Source organism: Phascolarctos cinereus, unplaced genomic scaffold (assembly GCF_003287225.1).
Source record: "Phascolarctos cinereus isolate Bilbo 61053 unplaced genomic scaffold, phaCin_HiC Scaffold_7;HRSCAF=346, whole genome shotgun sequence".
Taxonomy (NCBI): Eukaryota; Metazoa; Chordata; class Mammalia; order Diprotodontia; family Phascolarctidae; genus Phascolarctos; species Phascolarctos cinereus.
In genome coordinates this window covers 19,161,570-19,182,877 of record NW_027556180.1, presented here as the reverse complement: position 1 = coordinate 19,182,877, position 21,308 = coordinate 19,161,570, and the positions used below count along the sequence as shown (strand labels likewise).

Genomic DNA, 21,308 nt, shown 5'->3' with positions numbered 1-21,308 from the left:
CCTCTCCCAACTGAGTAAATCTCAGGTCCAGTGCACTGGAAGCCAGTATCAGCTATCATAATCAGGAAGAACTGAATTCAAATCCTGCCTTGCTAGTTGTGAGACCTCGTCCGTGTCATTTAACTTCTCTGTGCCTCAGTTTCCTCATCTCTAAAAGAGGCTGGACTTGATGGTTTCTGAGGTCTATGACCATCCTTTCAACTCTAAACTTTTGCCCCTGTGAACTCCTGGCAGTGCAGTGACAGGCCCTGCTGACCTTTGCCCCCCTTCGGGTGTGGTCACCCCTTCCTGATTCTATTCCTATTTCCTCCACTGGCTCCCTCTCCCCTCTCCCACATGGACTGGCTGTTCAGAGCTCTGCTCTTAGATCTCTCCTGGTCAGTCTTCTCTGTGGACAACTCCCACATCTACCTCCGGTTTCCAGCCTCTCTCCAAAATCCCAATGCCATGGTTCCAATTCCCTGCTGAACATCAAGTGAACACCTCCCTGGAACCTCAGACTCCTTCTGTCCCAAATCAGCCATCATCTTCCTAATTTCTGTTAAACACCCTCCTCACTCGTCACTCAGACTTTCACAGGCCTTCTTGCCTCCCTGCCCCCTCCACATCTCCCAATAGCCAGTGCTTCTTCTCTCGGGCTCTATCCTACACAGGGCTGGGAGATTGATTTTCCTAAAGCACAACCCTCTGACCTTGTCACTGCCCTCCTGGAACACTTCTAGCAACCTCCTCCACTCACAGGACACAGTTCAAGGTTCTTTGCAATAGGGTCCCAAACTCATTCCGAGATTCTTCTAGACATTCTCTATGCTTCAGACGGAGCTGCCCCTTCTGTCATTTACTGAACTGAGCTTTCCTCCATGTCCTTCCTCTCTCACCTGTAACTCTTCGAATCTTCCCCACACTTGGGATCTCTCCCTCCTTTGAACTCGCAATTGCTGTGGATTTTCCTCAGTCACATCATCCCAAGATATTGCCCGTTGTGGACAGCTCATTCCCTCCTCTAGACAGTTCTCTGAAGCTCTCTCTGTCCTCTGTGGTACCTACCACAATGCTGTACAATGTTTCAATAAATATTTGCTGAATTCAATCAAATTCGAGCTTGCATCTCAAACCCACAACAGATGTTCTTTAAAGAGCTTATGAGGAAAAAATACTTAGGACAAAGAACAAACTAAATGAAAAAAAAATGGTAAAGCCTCATTTCAGTGAAGTTCTTCGAGCAAAGGCAGCTTGGTGGAAACGAGAGGCTGCCTTCTCAAACAGCACCCCAATTTAAACCTCAAATAGGTATCTTCACTGCTTAATTATCAGCTCCCCAAAATGGCACGCCCCCATAAGACATTTTTCCACTAGAGACACTATCCCACAATCACACCTTAAGCCAAATGAGAACAGAATAGAGACCACAAGATTCCTTTTTAATTTGGCTACAGTAACAAATAAATCATGGCCCACAAAGTCACAGGGAGAGGAGTCAGAACCGCACTTAATACTTAATTATCCATATATGTGTATAGATACATATATCTGTATGTAGATAATCTACAGCAAGTTTAAAACATTAGGTGAGGCATTCACTTTCTTCCTCCCCAAAACTTCTTTAGCCAGATCCTAGAATTTTCTCAGGATATTCAAATTAAGTTTAATACTTACCCAATACAGACAGAATGAAGCTAAATCTGCCTAGAAATGCCCTAAAACTTTAGCTAAATATCTTATTTGGCTAAAATTTAAATACAAATTGAGATTAAATCAATGCATATATTTCCAAAAAGCAATTATGAAGTTAATGGAAACATATACCAAAAAATCAGTCTGCTTGCGTTAAAAAACAAAAATTAAAAACCAACCACCCGCAAAAGCTCTGCATTCCATAATACAAACCATTGCACCAAAGCCACCAAAAGGCACAAGGGAAGAAGGACTGCCAAAGGTGCCAAAAGGAGCCAGGGCGCAGCTCCTCGCCTGGAAGACAAACATCCAGTTACTCTCCTGAGGGCACCGAGTCATGACAAGGCAAAGCACAGTCACAAGGTGCCGAGCTGGAGCAACTGCACAGACTTTCAATTTTTAAGAACTGGGTGTTTGTTCATGTTTTGTTATCTGTTTACGGTCACAGTCAGACCAGTAGTTATAGAGCAAGAAAAATAGTTTTCTTCAAGCAAACAGGAAGACCATTTATCACTGTGAGCATGACTGAGCTAGTGGCCACTAAAGACATAGGAAAGACCGGATTAAGGGAGAGATTTTTAAAGTGAAGCTTCATATTTCATACCAAAGCTAATTAAAAACATAAGGTACAATGATTAAAATGCTATCTTCTTTCCTTTCTACCCAGGAGACCAGTTCATCTAGTCTGCTACAAATGTTGATTTAAAACAAAAGTCATTTTTCTCAAGGTGACTATATTCCAAAAGGTTAGGGTTGTACCTAATGGCTTCCTAAGTATGCGTTTTAGGTAAAATAAGAAATTAACGTAGACCAGCAATGAAATATATACTTGACTTCTAAAATATTTATAGGTCATCTGGGAGAGGTGAAATCCATTTGGCCCCACAAGTTGTTCGAAAGGTCACTGAAAGGAGATTCCAAGTCTTTAATTATATAGGGATGGGAATTGGGCCTAAGATATCAGAAATATAAGGAACTATGGAATGAAACCACTCTCTCTACCCACGTAGGCCTACACTTTTGCTGCAGCTTAGCGCTCTAGAAAGTTGCCTGCAGCACTGCCCTGAAAGGTGGGGGCGAGGGCGATGGCAAGGGTCCCACATATGAGAGGCAAGATGGACCCAGGTCTTCCCCTCTGAGGCCAAGCTCTTTAGTCATGATGTCATCTTGCCTTCTTTTTCACTACACAGAAGAATCTTTAAAAACAGATAAATATAGGGGCAGCTAAGTGGCACAGTGGATAGAGTACTAGCCCTGGAGTTAGGAGGACCTGCGTTCAAATCCAGCCTCAGACACTTGACACTTACTAGCTGTGTGACCCTGGGCGAGTCATTTAACTCCACTGCCTAGCCAAAAACAAAAACAGAGAAATACTTTGGGCATCTGCAGGATTCTAGCTTCAGAGCTGGAAGACGCCGTGAAGCTCATCCAGGGGGAGGGACTGGCCTTCCAACCCAAGGCTTCCAACACTGTTTAAACAGATACTTTTAACAACATCAAAGTCACTTCCTACAAGTTCCAAACACCAGAAACAAATGTCTACTGAAAAAGTGTACAGCCCCAGCCCACCTTCCCACTGTCTGCTGAGAGATAATGTAGGAGTCATGTATTCACTATGAAATTAAAACACAAAAATAGACAGAATTGTACAGAATCAGATGCAGTATATTAATATAAATGACACGAGGATTTTAAAAGCATGATTTCTGAGAATGTTATAATTTTTGCAATATATTAGTCTGATACATTGTTCATATAATAGCAAAATCACATTAACAACTGATAGTTACATAATACTTTGCAGTTGATAAAGCGCATGCATGCAGGCGCACACACACACGTAGAAATATATTACAGTCTCACTCGATCCTTCTTACAACTCCATGCTGTAGGTATCACTGTGCCCATTTTCCAGATGAGCAGACAGTTTCAGAGAAGTGAAATGATTCACCCTCAGTCACAAAGCTCACATTCAAAAGCAGGACCTGAACTTGTCTCACCTAGTTCCAAGTCCAGGACTTTTTTCCACTACAGATCATGCTGCTTCCAACTCAGGAACACCAAAGGTCATTAGATTTACCAGCAAATACACAGTACTAGGGACAGTGGGGTGCAGTTCAAAGCACCCCAGAAGGCATCAAGAAGGTCCTCGGTTCAAATCTGGTCCTACCACTGATGCTGGCTGGTAGTTCACCCACAGGGAGGAATGAGGACATACTGACAGAAGGAGCTGAAATGGCTGAAAAATTTGGGAGCTCTGACCATAATGTAACTCTACCAGTGCCTATGATAATTCTTATCTGATTGACCTATGACTCAGTACATTCAAAGCACCTCCCCCCCTCCCCGAGGGGTTTGTAAAAACCTCCATCTCCCTTTTCTGGCAACAGGCAAAGCGCAGAGAGGTTGGGAGAGCCTGGGGCAGCAGTGGTGGGATTCCCTTCGATCAGGCCTTCCAGTGAAGGCTGGAGGCACCACTTTTTTGGGGGGTTGGAGGCACTAGACGCAATTCTAGGACAGCCATGATTGAGATTAAACCAGAATAACATAGATTTAGAGCATGAAGGGAGACCACCTGGTCCCACATTCCCCCAGAGACTTGTGGGGAGTGCCAGGGGCTTGTTGAGAGATCACACAAGTACTATGCAGCACAAACAGTCATTCCCGTTCATGACAGCCAGAACAGGGAACACCGCTGTTCCAGAATTCACGTCTTCCTTCCTTCCCAATGGCATGCGCCAGTCTCCTGGAGCTCTATTCCTCACCCCAGGGCCAGTCTTAGCCTTTCTTTTCCTTCCACAGAAATTTTGTGTGCTTGCCTTTCCATGTTGAGCCATTATGTTTCTATGTCCATAACACATTAGTTGGAAAAGCCCTTGGGAAAACTCACGGACCTCTCCAGTATTTTTCAACACTGACCCTCTTTATAACTGTGATGCTAAAGTCATAGTATGCTATCATTTAATTCTGCCAGAAAAAATGTCATAAAAACCCCTCTGATTCATTCTTTTTCATTCTAAGAATTAGCTGCAACTACAATCTAAATTTTACTGAAGATGAAAAACTTATTTTCCGATTTTTGGTTTCCTTTTTCAGAGAAAGACCTAAAAGAACCTTTTTTCATTATTTACTAATACATGGTAGTCTCCATTTTAAGTGAATTCACTTTAAAGGAACAAGGGACTTGTTATATTTCATCATATACCTTCTGCTATGGAAGCACATTCATTAGGTATCAGTGTCAAATGTTTACCATTCAGAGTAACTTCAATGAAATCTGGGATGCAGCCGGGGACAACATAAAATACAGCTGTGGAAAAGAGAACCAGACCTCAGGAGTCAGGAGGCTTCAGTTCCAGTCCAGGCTCTCCTACTAACTAGCTCTGTGACTTTTGGCAATTTACTTCATCTCTCTTGGCCTCAGTTTCCCCATCTGTAAAATCAGGGGCCTCGAGGACTCCCTCATTTCCTGGAGCCCTTATTTCTTGGATAATTTCATGACCTTTGCTCTTTGTCTACACAGTTATGGCACTCAGCACAATCAGTACTGATCTTGGCCACTCAAGGCAACAGGAACCTTTCAGCACTACTACGTGCCAACATCTTCTTTGACATGGACAACGCTGCACCTCCCCAGACTAACTTCTCATCTAAATGAAAGGACAAAGTTCAAGTGGGATATTTTCCCCAAATGGCATCGATTCTGCCCCAGCCATGGGCATGTGCTGCAGCGGACCCTGGGTCCCAAAGGCTGCTCCAGCAGAGGGCAGGCTCAGGCAGTCTGAGGCTCGGCCTGGAGCCAGACTCAATGGTGCACCATTCCCGCCCTCCCGACACTCAGCCGTGCCGAGTCGGGGTACAGAGAGCTCGTCCCCACAAGGCAGTGTACTGTTCTCAGTCATAACACCTCCTGAAGACAGCCCACCAAGGAGTGAAGGGACTGTGAAAGCTCTACCGGGAGGAGAGGTGAGACGCAGTGCGGTGGACGCTGGACCTCCGACTCCAACTCCAACACGTGCTAGCTGGGTGGCTCCGGGGAAGTCAATGAACCTTTCTGTGCCCGTTTTCTCATCTGTAAAATAAGGCTAAGAGCACCTGCGGTACCCCTCACAGGGCTCATGTGAGGCTCAAAAGTGAGAAGGCCTGGAAAGGGCTTTATAAACCCTAAAGCATTACAGAAAGGTCAGTACAACTGGAATGAGGAGGAGTGGTGCCGCTCTCCTTAGCTAATGCTGAGTCTAAGTGTTAAGTGGTGATGCTACAGGGCAACTGCAATCATTACTGATGAACGGTAACAAATAAAATGTAAACTTTTGTCTAGGGCTAGAAAAAGGTATTTTGTAAAATTACTTGGTAATTTCACTTTTCCAGACTTTGCCACCATGCCTCAGCTGCCCAAGGGCCCCTTCTTCCATTGGTAGGCTCTTCCTGGAACCACCCTTCCTGCATCTTTTACCTGCTCCCAAGCCTAGCGCCACCTCTCCCAGCCCCCGCTCCCCTTTCAAGTGCTGTCTTCACCCATAGAATGTAAGCTCCTGGAGGGTAAGGACCTTTTTTTGTGTTTGTACGCACAGTGCTCAGCACATAGTAAGCATTTAATAAATGCCTGTTGAATCACACACACGTATGCAAATAGCATCCACCTTAATGGGAAAATAAAATGCATTCCACCTGTCTTGTGTTCTATTTCTGCCAATAGTTACAAAGAGAGTATCTAAAATCATGGACTTGTATGAGTCGCATGTGCCAGTGATACCAAGTGATAACTGACAGTACGATTTTTGAAATTTCCACCTAATGCACAGCTTTGATTTCAGTTCCAAATGGGGACCACTCTCAAGCTACAAAAAGTCGGAAATAGATTGGGGATCACATTTCAGCTGCGAAACCACAAACTTCTCTGAGAAAAACTCTCCAAGGAGTCACCCCAGTAAATCCCTGAACATGCTTGTTGACTAGAATGCACTGCTTTTAATTTAGAAAGATAAGCATACAAGGCGTTCCAAAAGTCTCTGAGTGGTTTTGAGCTTTAATAGCTTAAAGAGCTACTTAGATTAAGCTTTAACAACCTAAAACTGCCCCAAGAATTTTGGAACACCCTGTGTAAGCAACAATCCCGACTTTATCATAACAACTGAAAACCTGAGGATGGAAGCTAGTTGTAGAAACTTCTGTCACTTTGGTAATGTGGCAATCCTCAGAATGCACCCTAAGGAGGCCTTGCAGGATGCTCAGTGAACAGCTGGAGAGCAGAGGAATTGATTTCTGCTTTTATTCATGGCTGGTCTTTCTTCCACCTCCACTGGGGTTTGTGTTGACCCCAACAGGATCCTTAGAGTCTTTTTCAAGTTTCTATACTTAAAAAGTAGACAAATTGTAAAATACTTTGCTTATGTTGAGAGCGGTACTGACAGCAAATGCTTAAAGCTCTGTAGCTCCCACCAGTCCACTGGAGTGAGAGTCTGGGGCTCTAGCTTACATCAATTTTGTCATTATGAAGTTATTTTTTTCCAGCATCAATAAGCATTTTTTCAGATAAATAAAGGTAGCCTTCAGGAACAGATAGTCTGAATTTTCTCGCATTTCTACCCCTGATGTCCCCTCTAAAGCTGAGAAAGTTGCTTAGGCATACAGGACAAGTCACAGTACTACTAGCAACCATCATTTACCTGCTAAACTCTCATTCCTGCAAACTAAACAACAAAAATAGGTGACCCAGCAGCAGACGGCAACAAAGGCACTGCACTCTAGGCATGTTCCTATTTCTCCATCTTTTGGCATTTCTTTGCTATTTAGAGTAGAAGATTCTCCTGAGTGGGAATTACTGATGCTTATGAGAAACAGTGAATGGGGAGGGGAAGGTTCTACCCAGGTACCAAAAGATAACACAACCATTCAAGGTTTACTTTTCTTTCTCTGGCTGTAGGGGTCTGGAGGGGGACAAAGGAGGTAACTGAGCTCATTCCTCCACTCTCCCCAGAAGACAAGAAGGGCCAGTGGGCAGTCAACAGCCCACAGCTGCGTCTGCTCTGGCAAGGATTAAAAAAAAACAAAAACAAAAACACATTCTACTTAGTATCTTTTGTTAACAGCCCCAGACACTATTTCACAACGGGAGAGGAAGAAAATTATATGTAACAAACATGTTTCTTGATTATTTTCTTAAAATATAATGTGAGAAGATAAATGTTTACTGACTAATATGAATGATATATGAGTAAATATGATAGCAAAAGCTTTTGGCAAAGTGTATGGATAAACTATAGCTCTATAAATATGAGAATTGAGTACAAGCAAACCTTATTATATCATGATACAAAAGTTATCACATTACAGAATTTTATACATGCCTTGAGTTAAATACCATCCCAGAAAACACGGCAACTTCAACGCTAGCAGTTCTGACCCAAAAGCAATTAAATACGTTATGATATTTTATATTCTTTCCTGCAAATCCCCACCATTTTCTTATTAAGAATCTTTAAAACAAAGAACCTACAGAACAAGAAACTTTATCATCATCATCATCATCCTCACGACGGCCTCGCCCACCAGCGACGCTGAGGAGCTGTCCGAAAGGCTGAGTCAAACTTTTCATCATTTGACGCATGTTTTCATTGTGAGAAGAAAAGGAGTCTCTGTGAAAAACAGAAGGTAGAAAAAGTCATTAATGATGTATGTCAAGCACCAAGTAGATACGTAAAGACTCTATCTGAGTTGATGTATACCTAAAAAAGAAAGAGTAAACGTTAAATAAAACTGACCCATCCTACGATATAAAGAATTCTCCATAATACCTCACTTGGGTGTTCATTCAACAAATGTTTCTTAAAGCAATTATCACGTTAAAGGCATTCTAGTAGACAAAAATGAAACCATTCTTGCACCTACAGAACACACATTCTATTGAGAAGGAACAATACATATACAGATGATTACACACCAAATCATTTCCAAAAAGGAAGAGCTTTGTGGTAGCAGAGAACTGAAAACGAAACAGACGCCTATTCACCGATGGGGGAATGTCTAAACAAACTGTGGTACGTGAATGCAACAGAACGGTACTGTGCTAGAAGAAAAAATGTGCATGAGTATAGAGAAGCATGGAAGCTTACGTGACATGACGAGAACCAAGAAAATCACGCACACGAGGAATACGACAATGCAAATGGAAAGAAGCACCACCACCACCAAACAATCACAACTGCATGGAGCAAAACTCCGAACACAAGCTCAGCCCCGAGAAGAGACGTGCAGAGACCTGCCACTGCCGCTCGTTTGTAGAGATCAGGATCCTCAAGTGTGGGGTGCTGCACATGACACAGACGGGCTAGTGAACTGGGTAAATTTTTTTCTTATTTCTCTTTTTAAAAAGTTCTTTGGTATAAGAATGGCTGAGAAGGGGAAGGGCAAGGAATACAGATGGAAATACAGGCAATATAAAAACAAAAGATGCTAATAAAGGCCTCTTTCTTGTTAGAGATGACAACTAAACTGTCCTCTGAAGGCAGCTAAGACCCGACACACAGTAGGCACTTTCAATATACGCTGGAATGATTGATTAGATGAGGCAGAGGTGAGTGTGAGTGTTTTACAGCAGATGTAGGAGAAAGGTGCAAAAGCAATTCTGGTGAAAATGGCACATTGTGGATGGATATTGGCCAGCAGGCAAACTTGGAAAGACAATTGAGAAGGATGATAATATGAAAACATGTAAGAGCTCTACTTCTCTGGCTGAAGATTTTGCATTTTATCTTGAGGCAATAAATGAGGATTTCCAGAAGATTTCTGAGGAGAGTGGCTCAGTCAGATCCTTCTGTGGAATGTCAGTTTGGCAGCTGTGTGGAAGACTGATTGAGAGGGAAGTGAATGACGGCAGGAAGTCCAATTCGGAGGCTTGTGGAATTGTCCAAGTAAAAGGCGACAGGGGCCAGCAGCACACGTGTGGGGGGTGGGGTAGGGTGCCACCCAGCACCACCTCCATGACCGTGTCTCCTCAGTCCCAGATGCAGGCAACCCAGGACAGTGAGGCCAAGAACCTTGGGAATGGCCAGACTTCCAGGCCAGGGCCCTCTGCCCCTCCCGTGCAGATACTGCCAAGCCATGCAAGGCGCTGGAGACCCAGAAAGGAAAGCTTCTGCCTCTTAAGTCTTTGGCTCAGTCCGACGGCTCAACATCAGAAAATGATACGATGTCGCTGCAGTCTTGTGTCAGCTCTGTCCCTTCACTCTAAGGTCCATAGGACCTTTCCATCTGACCTGCAGCTAGCTGAGAGCTCCCCGTTACACCAAGGGCTCCTTGGGAGCTGGGGCTCTCACCTGATGTTTCTCTTCGTACCCTCAGTGCTTTGCTCCCAGTAAGCTTAATTCACTCACTCACTCACTTATTCATGTAAAGCAACAAGACTTGGCAACTGAAAGAATGCACAGAGCTGAGGAAAAGGAAAACTCCAAGATCACTCAAAGGCGGCAAGTCCACTGGTAACTTCCTCAGACACAAGCAAGTTTGGAGGGAAGTATAAATTCTGTCTCAGGCAGGCCAAGTGTAAAGTGTCTACAAGACATTCAGGCGAGGGTGTTTAGCAGCCATTTGGTAATGCAGGGTTGAATACAGGAGATAAATGAGGGCAGGATGAATGATTTTGAGAGTCACCTGCATAAAAAAAATGACAGCTGAACCACTAGAAATGTGAGAAAAAGAAAAGAGCCCAGGAAAGACTTGATGGCTGGGGACAGACAGAATGACATGCCATAATGGTATACTGAGAGGGCCCAGGCAGGCAGGAAGCACTGGATGAAGAGCTGCTTTTCTATCTGGTAGTTATCAAAATCACTTCCACAAATCACTACAATTATCCAGGCAAGCCCACTCATTTAGCAAGCTCTGAGTGGTGACCTCATATAAAATCCATGGCTGATGATGCTCTGGTATGACTCAGAAACTGACTCTGAAGGCAATTAAAGAGGAACGCTAAAAATGTTTGGGGAAACGGCACCCATCAATGAAGCATCCTATATGTCTCTGTGTATAGGTGTATATATATGTATACATATGTGTGTATGTCTACAGCTTTCCAAGTTGATTACTCCAAAATAAACAATATTAATTTAATTCTACTATTGTAAGTCACATTTGCAAAAGGTTCATTATCATGTAAAACAGCACTCATCCTTAGAGCTGGATGACCTGAGTGCTTGAACCTCGGTTCTCACAGCTCCAGAAGTGGACAAGAAAGCCCATTTCCCCCAAACCCTTCTATCATTGACCACTTGTCTTTTATCATCTTTGCCAGTTTCCCAAGTCTGACTGAAAACTCAGGTGTTTAAATTTATTGACTAGTGATTCTGAAACCTTGTATCTGATTCTTTTTATTCAACAATTACCCAATGCCAAAGCCACTGTGTGAGGCACGATAGAAGATAGAGTAACATAAAAGCTTACGAACCAAAAAGGGCCAGGCAACACGAGCTCAAATCACAGACCACAACCATGGAATGGTATTCAGAGCGTCATACAAGTAACCGAGTGATAAAGGCACTCCTAGGAGGAAAATAAAAGCAGTACTGCCTTCAGCACGTGAGGAAGACATTCAAGGAAGGCTTCCTGGAAAGGTGGTATTTGAGAGGTGGTTCTTAAGATCACAAGATCATACACTCTCTATAGCCTACAGTATTCATGACATCTTGCCCCACACAGGCTAGTCAGGATTGAAAATAATAAAATAAAGGTTTTAAAAAGTTTACAGAGTAATTTATATTTAGCCTTTCATGTGAAATGCACAACTCTGTGCAGTGGGTAATAATAATACCATTTTACAGATAAGCTGAGGGTCACAAAAGTCAAACATTATTTTACTTTGCCTTTTTTCAACTAACAAGTATGAATTCTCCCTCCCACCTACTACCACAGGAGGGAAAAAAGCAATACAAACCATTATAACAAATTGTTATTTGTTAACATTGTTAAGTAAAACAAATTCTCAAATTGATCATGCACAAAAAATTTGTGTTTCTTTCTGCATCTTGATTCTACCACTTCTCCAGAGTCTTACATCACTAATTATCTTTGGATACCTCAAATTGGTACCCATACTCACCCAATCCCAACTTCCCTCTGTCGTCAAAGTTGTCTTTACCATATTGTTATGGTATACGTTGTTCTCCTAGCTCTCTTCACTTCATTGGACATCAGTTCAATCATTCCTTTCACTATTTCTTACATTATATTCATATATATATATATAAATATACATAATTTGTTCAGTCATTCTCCAGTTGATGGGCACACCCCCTCTCCCCCCAGTTTCTAGCTTTCTGTCACCACAAAAAGAGCTGCTAGGAAACTGGGAAAAAATATTTGCAGCAAGTTTCTCTGATAAAGGTCTCATTTCTAAAATATGTAGGGAAATGAGTCACTTACAAAAATAAGATATGTGATACACAGTCAAAAGATAATAGGCAGTTTTCATAGCTATACATAGTATGAAAAATGCCCTAAAAGATTAACAACTAGAGAAATGCACATCAAAACAATTTTAAGGTACCACCTTACACTCATCAGATTTGGCTGAGATGACAGAAAAGGAAAATGACAAATGTTGGAGGGGATATGGGAAAATAGGTATACTAATGCATTGTTGGTGGAGCTGTAAACTAATCTTACCATTCTAGAAAGCCATTTGCAACTGTGCCCCTAAAGCTACTAAACTGTACATGTCCTCTGATCCAGTAATGCCACTAACAGGTTTATATTCCAAAGAGACCAAAAAAAAAAAAGGACTATAAGTACAAATATATTTGTATCAGCTCTTTTTGTGGTGACAAAGAATTGGAAACTGAGGAGACGCCTACCAATTGGGGACTGATTGAACACATTATGGCATATGAATGTGATGGAATACTACTATGTTGTAAGAAATGAAGAGGATGGTTTCAGAAAAAATCCGGTAAGATTTGTATAAACTTATTTACAGTGAAGTGAACAAAAGCAGGAAAATAATTTATATAGTAATATTAATATTATAAAGATAATCAACTATGAAAGACTTAGTAACTCTGAGTAACACAATGGCCTACCACACTTTCAAAGGACTCGATTTCAAAGGAGCTATCCACCTCCAAAGAGAAAACTGATGGACTCAGAGTATAGACTGAAGTATATTTTTATCTTTTTCTTTTCTTTTTGGGGGAAAGGGATTAGAGGGAATATGGCTGATGTAGAAATTTGTTTTGTAAGACTACACATATTTGTAATTGGTTTTATTTTTCTTGTTTTCTCAATGAGTGGGAGAGGGGAAGGAAAGGGAAAGAATTTGGAACTGAAAATAAAATAAAATTGAATTTAAAAAAAAGGCAAAGGATTCAAGGAGCCACTACAAATTAGTGCAGGGGTTGCTTTCTTGTTCTGATGATTGTTTTGACTTAAGAAAGTAATGGAAAAAATGTTAGTGATGTAGATTAAACTTTTTTTTTAAAGTTGCTATATGTAAATATTTTTGTACATATGGATCCTTTTCCACTTTCTTTGATCTCTTTGGAGTATAGTCCCAGTGGTGGTATAGCTGGTTCAAACAGTATACACAACTTAGTGACTTTTTTGAAGACAGATCCAAATTGCTTTCCAGAACGGTTGGATTATTTATTTCATAGTTCCATCAATAGTATATTAATGGGCCTATTTTCCCACAGCTCCCCCAACATTTGTCACTTTCTTTTTTTTTTGTCACTTTTGTCAATCTGATGGATATGAAGCAGAACCTTAAGAGTACTTTTTAATTTGTACTACTCAAAACAGTGATTTGGAGCACTTTTTTCTTGTGGCTATTGATAGCTTTAATTTTTTCCTCTGAAAACTGCCCATTCATCTATTTTAACCATGCATCAAATGAAGAATGGCTCTTATTCTTATAAATTTGAATTGGTTCCTTATAGAACCTACCATTGAGACTCTGATCAGAGAAACTTGCTGAAAAAATTTTTTCCAGTTATCTGCCTCACTTCTAATGTTAGTTGTTATTGGTTTTATTTTTATAAATACTTTAATTTTATGTAGTGAAAATTGTCCATCCACATTCTTTGTTTAGTCATGACTTCTTCCTGTATAGAATATAAGACATTACAGCCCTTCCATCTTGGCTGGTTCTCTCTACCACAACCTCTGTGCCAGTGGGACAGCCTTCAGGAACCCCAAACCACCTGCAGGCCACGAGTAGGCAGCTAGGTATGTTTTACACACATATTCCATATTCCTATTCACTTCTCACTAGGCTACAGTCCAGAAAACCCTTCTTCTTCATCTTGGAAGATGACTTCAGCCTTGGAATTCGGCCCTTGTGGTCCCTCTTTCAGATGGATGGCTCCTTCCAGAATCTCCATTTAAAGAGAGCTGATAGGCAAGCCTTCTTTTCATTTCTTATCTGGCTGCAATCCAGACTCTTCCCATCACGGCAAAGAAAATGCCGAGCACCAGGAGGCCCTCTTCCATTTGGACTCTGTGCAACATATAATCCACAACAGTGGTGAACACCTTTGGTAAGCACGCGTTTCTAGTTTTGTTTGGTGTGTGTGTATGTCAAAACTTTCATCATCAGAGAGGCGTTAAAGTTATCTCTGAAGTTGCATTTATCATAGAATCTCGTGAGGCCTTATTAACACATATGTTCTTGTTGGAAGAAAACATTTAAGACTATTACTGGTAAGTTTTCTCTGCACCTTTCAAATATGTGATTGTAAAGATGTGATTGGTAGTAGACATTCACTTGCAAAAGTTCTCCTTGTTCCTTTCATTTTTATTGATATACCCCCCAGTATACATATAGGTCATTTTTGGAAATACTGTATAAAAATGAGAAAGTATATAGGCTGGGGGCTGTGTGCTCTCAACTACCTTTTTTGGGTAGCAATATCACCTATGATTTTCCCCCCATTCTTTTGGTAAAAAATAAAGTTTGTAGATATCCTTTGGTGCTTTTGAGAGCTGGTGTACTTAACTTTGTCATGAATCCCTCTGGCAATTAAACCTATGGAGCATCCCTTCTCAGAATCATATTTTTAAATGACAAAAAGAAATACCCAATTTCAGTTAGAGGTTAATGAAAATAAAGCAATTCTTTTTCTATCCAAGTTCAAGGACCTCCTGTGACTTATGCACAGACTTGGGAGTCTATGAACTGCAAGTTAAAAAAACACCAAGATGGAGGCTTGTCCTGCCTGAAATGTCTGGGTATGCCTAGTCTGTTCAAACAGCAATTGCCAGATTTATCTTCTTCCAGACTCTGAGATGCAATGGAAAAGTGATAACCTGAAGATGGCCTGCACTAGATGGGCTACTCTTTCTGTTTCTAGGTATATGGGAAATGCACCCCATTCTACCCTGTTGCTGATGGGGGAGAAAGATCACTCATGAAACATTAACCAATGTTTTCCATTGTGTGTTAATTTGTTGTCTTCCTGACAGTTTCATTTACAAAGGCCCTTGGGAAGACAGCATTCGCCTGGGTCTCAAGCCAAGCTTTCTGGAGACTTCCTTTTCTCTTCCACTGATTTTTGTTGTTTTAGAAGATGATTCTCCTGGCTAACATGCCATCCTCTTCCCCTGTAGCATTCCACTCATGAGTCTGTATGCTAAAGCATTCCTGCCCTTGGTGGTTGCCTCTCTACCCTTTTGGCAAAGAGACCAAATGTTTCTCGATTAAGGGACTTTGGAGGCTTTTCTGACCTCCTTGTTCTTGTTTTTGTTTTGTTTTGTTTTGTTTTTTTGGTGAGGCAAACAGGGTTAGGTGACTCACCCAGGGTCACACAGCTAATGGCAAGTGTCTGAGGCTGGACTTGAACTCAGGTCCGCCTGACTCCAGGGCTGGTGCTCTATCCACTGCGCTACCTAGCTACCCCCTCTCCTTGTTCTAACAACTCTTTTACACCAGTTACACTATGGAAGGAAATGATAATTAAAGCTAAAACCTTTGTCTTTTCTACTTCCCACTTTTCTGGATCAATGGTTCACTGGAAGTGATCAGATTGAAGCAATGGCACTTAGTTTCATCTTCTTGGTTTTTTCCTTATTTGAATTCTGATTTTGCCTTTACTCTGTATCTGACCTTCTTACAAGAGGTAATGGATTCTTGATGCCCACTATCAGGAACCACTCATTTCTAGTCATTTTTTTTGCACTGTTGTTCAGTGTTCACTCGCCACATTCAGCCTCTTTCGACTTTTGGAACAAGGTATTCACAATCTGGAGGCAACCAGGCTTCTGGATCAATCTGTCAGCCTCTGGCCTTTCATTTCTGCAAAGTCACTTCGTATGAAAGTATTAAAGATGAAAGGTCTTTTCAAGGACTTCATTTCTCTCCATGGTGCTGAATCCCAGGGCTGGCACTTAACTTGGAGTCACAGGACCTGAGATTAAATCCCAGCTCTGTCTACCACTTCACTATCTGTGTGACCCTGGCAAGTGACTGACCTCTGAGCCTCAGCTCCCTATCAGCCAAATGAGGGGGCAGCACAGATAACCTCTATGAAACCCTGAGCACCAGAGTCAAGGCCCTATGACACCGAAAGAAATGCTGGCATAGAAACTGCAAGAATCTTCACATGCCAATCTCTTCTCTTTCCCAGTGGACCTCATATCCTAGTCCAGTCATGGGTGTCTAAGGTCAGATTAACAAAAGTGAGGCCCACTCGTCAACCCCGAGGTACCGGGAGGTGCCCAGATCTGACAACACATGTGAACATAGAGAGGATTCACCTCACGTCCTCCTTTCTTTCCTCCCAGGGGTCCTCTGCAGTTCCTGGGCAGTCTTCATAAGGGTGATGTTGCTTAAACCTGCTTCGTCATTCATTTTTATGTTTTAGGGATAGTAACTCAGTTACCTCCCCAACTCCCAAGAAAATGAGGCCTAAGACCTAAGTCACAATGTGGATCATAAAATACAGTGAGTACAAAGCACCAACTGAGTTCTTCACACATTCCAGGCCAGTAGATCCCAGGGATGTCGTATAAAGAGTCCACCCCTGTGTTTTACTTCAGAGGAGATATCGCTTTAGACAAGAAGGTGATAGATGGGTAGAATGGTAATAGATAAGCAGATACAGAACAGGTTAAATAATTATAACCTTAAGTGTGTTGAGTCATAGCTCCACGATACCCTGCCCTCAGGATGGCTCAAGTAGAGCACCCCATGGCTCTATCCTTGGGCCTATCTTGTTCAGTTTTTTACCAGTAACTCAGAAGAAGATAGAATGCTCATCATATGACAGATGGTACAATGATGCTGACAAGTAATACCATAGGTTTGACAAATGCATGCTGAATTTAAATGGAACGGCTGCCTGGGTCAAAATAAATAAATAACGGAGGTAAATGTGAAGTCTGTTGTTTGGTCCAAAAAATCAACTGCGTAAGATATTTAGGGCAAGAGCAAGGGTAATCTTCTTGGCAATGGTTAAAGTGAAAAAGTCTAGGATGGCTGCCTGGGGCAAAACAAAGCAAAAAAAATTAAAAGCAATAAATGTAAAGCCCTGTATTAAATATAGGATGTGGGGGAGATGCTTCTTTGCAGCAATTAATGTGAAAAAGTGTGCTATTAACTACTAGCATGACTTTAGTGAGAGGTAAGTTTCCTCACATGTAAAATAAGGGGCTGAAGACCAAATGGCTTTTCCAACCCCAAATCGAAGACCTGATGAGCTACGAAAGCTTTCATTTCCCTTTCCAAAGAGGGCCCGTGAGTCACCTTTCCATTTGGCTGTATCTTACTTGTATTTTCTGGTTTAGTTTAGGAGAAGATAAACATTGATGTTACTCAGCTCGGCCGAGAGCGTCTCATCAACGAGTTAGTCACTGGACAAAAATGTCACACTGAGAAAACCCAGAGTGAAGCTCATGTGTATGTACAGCAGTGCTTGTGCTTGGTCTGCTCGCTTTCACCAGCTCCCTAATGACTCTGCCAAAGTGGAAAGGGATGGCACAGTACTGGGGGCTGTTTTGTTTGCTTGTGTCAGGGGCTGCCGTGACCAAAGAACTGATCACTTCCCAGCTAATCAGCTGGCGATGAGCTATGTGGGGCCTCAGATAACTGATAAATTCATTGCTGAGAGTGTACTACTCTTCCAGCATGGTATGAAAATGCAAGGGCTCTTTCCAAACACAGGATCACCTCTGAGCTGGGATGAGTCACTGGTGTAGGGCCTGCGTGGAAAGATAAGAAGATTAATTTGGATAACCTAGAACTGGATGGGATCAGGTCCTTTTTGTTTCCCTCATTAAAAGAATGCAGAATCAAGGAAGTGATTAGAAAAAGAAACCCAAAGGAGAAAAGAAAAAGGAAATGTGCTCTTCCAATCAAAAAGATCAGGCAGGAAAGCAAGCAGAATGAAATACAATATTGTGGCACTTCTGACTGAGAGGTGCCCCTCAAGTGGCCCTGCTTGGCCTCTAGCTCATCCTGCCCCTTTAATGGTGACTTCAGCCTGCAAGTGGTGCCACAAAACACAAATGACATCATGGTTACCTATATTGAAGAACTGGTCATTTTCAGTACTGACTACAAAAGTGAAACAATTCTGCCCCCCAATCATAAAATGATGAGATTACAAGTGACTAGAGCTTTGGGAGGATACAAATTTGCATCAGAGACAAGGAGACTGAGGCCCTGAGACTTTAAGTGCCAAAAGTCACAAAAGGAATGGAATTTAAGGCTCCTGAGTCTATATCTAGAAGGAGGGAGGAGTGTGAGTGTGAGTGTGTGTGTGTGTGTGTGTGTGTGTGTGTGTGTGTGTACACACACACATATATTCCATTCATTCATTCGACAAGCATTTATTAAGTATCTAAATGCCAGGAAAAGATAAAAATGAAACAGCTCCTACCCTCAAATTCTACTCCACCCTACATTCTACTGAGGGGTAAAAGTGGATCATAAAAAAGTAAACATAAAAAAGATTCAAAGTAGATACAAAGTAATTTTAGAGGAGCAGGAAGTGGGGAGATCAGGAGGGGCTTCCTGGAAGAGGCAGTAAGTGAGGCACATTCTGAGAGAAGCTCTGATTCCAGAAGTTGGAGGAGCCAAGGAGGTATAATCAATGTATGGCAGTGCAGCCCTACAGAGGCATGAAGACAAGAGGTATTCTACCATCTCCCATATTTCTACCTACAACCTCACAATTTCACCACTCCACATCTGATGGCAACCACAGCCATAGCGTTAGGGCCTAGGGAGGCAAGGAAAAGTGGAGCAACAGAGAAGGGAGAAAATCTAGACCAGCTGTGGGAGACTGGAGCTCCTTTCTCAATGAACGGTCCTTTCACAGGAGTGCTAACAGTCAGGGTCCCACAGACTAAAAGCCTACAGGAGAAGTCAATCCAGGAAGGATGGGAGATGTTCAAGAATGAAATTCTGACAACACAAAAAGAAATCATTTTAAAATCATTTTTCTATTTTGAACTTTACAAACACCAAATAAAATGAGAACTTCCATATACACAGCAGAAGAGAAAAAACACATGAAACTATATTTCATACATCCAGTTCTCTTTCCCCTTTAAGTACATGTGAACTCAGCCCATAACTTGCAAAGCCATCCTGCTGCCTTTTAGTCCTTCCTTCTGTTGTCTTCCGTGCATTTCACAAAATACCCAATATATCTTTTTTCTTTCTTTCTTATTTTTTCAACAACCCATCTCTCCCAACTTCCCCTTAAACTGAAAAGCAAACCGAGCCAATAAATAAGCATCGTCAGGCATAAACAAACTCCCCCCTTGGCCATGTCTGAAAACACACGCCACGTCTCTCTCAGGGGGGTGGGTTCTCTGGAATCATGGTTTGGTCACTGAAATAATCTGAGTTTTTAAGTCTTTCAAAATTGTTTGTCTTAATGATGTTATTATTGTATAAAAATTGTTCTCTGGGTTCTACTCACTTGACTCTAAGGTAGGAAGACCTAGTATCCCTCTCCCCCTTCCCCTGCAAAAAAGCGGGGGAGAGCAAATGTCTTGATTTTCAAAAATGGGGAACAGACCGTCTACAAACTATAGGCCAGTGAGCTTGACTTCGTTTCTGGGGAAAGTTCTAAAACAGATTTAAGAGATAGCTTCCAAGCACGGGGGAAGCAGTGATGACAAAGAGCCAGCATGACCTCACCAAGAATAGGTTGTATAAGACTAACCTCATTTCCTTTTTTGAAAGAACCGGTAAGCTGGTAAATGAAAGGAATGCCGTAGATATAACTTACCCAGTGCCACTCTTAAGAAGATGCTGGGAGAGACAGAAGCTAGGTAACAACACAATCAGACGGGCTGCTTTACAACTAGTCGGATGGCTGGAGTCAAGAAAGTTGTCAATAGTGGTTTCGCTGTCCAGGTAACCAAGCCTGCAGAATGCTATCCCAGGGATCTGGCCCTGGTCCTTTGATGGTTACAGTTTTATCAATGTCTTGGATAAATGCAGAGATGGCATGCTTAGCAAATCTACACACAACAAGAGCTGGGAAGGGCAGCTAACACCCCGGATCACAGAGTGTCAGGATCCAAAAAAGATCTTGACAGATTAGATAGTATTATGCTAAATCTTATTACATGAAATTCAGTAAGGATCCGTGAAGGTTAAGTCTTATACTTGGTCACAAAGACTTTACTTTGCAGAAGAGAGGGGGAGCCAGGGTTAAACAACAGTTACTCTGAAAAAGACTGGGGGGCTTTAAAAGGCAAAGCTGGCCTTAGTACAGACACCTGATGGACCTTCATCCACTGCCACTCAAGACTCCCAAGCTCAGGGGATCCACCAGCCCCAACCTTCCCTGGCAGCGAGGACGATATGTGCACGCCACCATGTCCAGCTGACACTGACACCTTTCTATGGTTACCAGAGCCGTTCCCACGACTTTTCAGATATTCCTAAGAAGTGGCTCAGCAGCCACAACTAGTACCTGTGGGTATGGTTCATCCAGGCCAGGCTTGATTGAATTAAGGGAAAACTAGGCGCTGTTACTATTTCCTTGCTTCTCTTGGGTATGAACTCCATGCTAGTCATTTTTTTCTGTCCTTTCCAGTGTAAAGGTTATTCTTTCTGGCAGGTAAAACAAGCCAAATTTTCAAGGACTGATGCTAAGGGGTATTGATGAGTCAGCAATGTGGTGTGGTAGCCAAAAAAGCTAACCCAGTTGTGAACTGTATTAAAAACGGCGTCATTCCAGAAACTGGTAGATCACAGGCACGCTCACTCTGCCCTAGTCATCTGGAATGCTACATTCAGTTCTAGAGTCTGCGGTTCAAGACTGACATTGACAACCGAGAGAGAATCCACTGGAGGCTGACCAGGACAGGAATGGTTCCTGAGTCCATGTGATAGGAATCATGGTTCAAAGTAATGGAGATGTTTAGACTAAAAAAGATGACTCCAAGGGCAGATTGCCACTGTCTTCAAATATTCAAAGAGCTTTCATGTCAAGAAGGGACTGGGCTTGCTCAGTCTGGACCCAGAGAGCAGAATCAGGAGCAAAAGGTAGAAGCTGTAAAGACGCTAGTTAGGCTTAATGTCAAGAAAAAACAACCTCCCAATGAGAGCTCTCCCAGCGTAGAAGGGCTGCCTTGGGGGATGCCAGCTCCCCTTCCTTGAAAAGCTTCCAGCACAAGCTGCA

The 21,308-nt window shown here is 42.2% G+C and overlaps 1 protein-coding gene across 7 annotated transcripts in view; it reads right to left on the bottom strand.

Moving 5' to 3' along the window:
• MLF1 (myeloid leukemia factor 1) overlaps window positions 1-21,308 on the bottom strand; it is a 49,954-nt gene that overhangs the window by 12,048 nt on the left and 16,598 nt on the right. For 4 of the 7 annotated variants that reach the window (XM_020988877.2, XM_020988873.2, XM_078147197.1 and 1 more), the window contains exons 2-3: window positions 8,174-8,312; window positions 1,888-1,968 (exon numbers count right to left, since the gene is read on the bottom strand). The exons of 1 other annotated variant lie outside the window; for it this stretch is intronic. In XM_020988877.2, coding sequence (XP_020844536.1) covers window positions 1,888-1,968; window positions 8,174-8,312 — 220 coding nt within the window. The remainder of the gene's footprint in view (window positions 1-1,887; window positions 1,969-8,173; window positions 8,313-21,308) is intronic. 2 more of the 7 variants (XM_020988876.2, XM_020988875.2) reach the window with 1 other exon arrangement.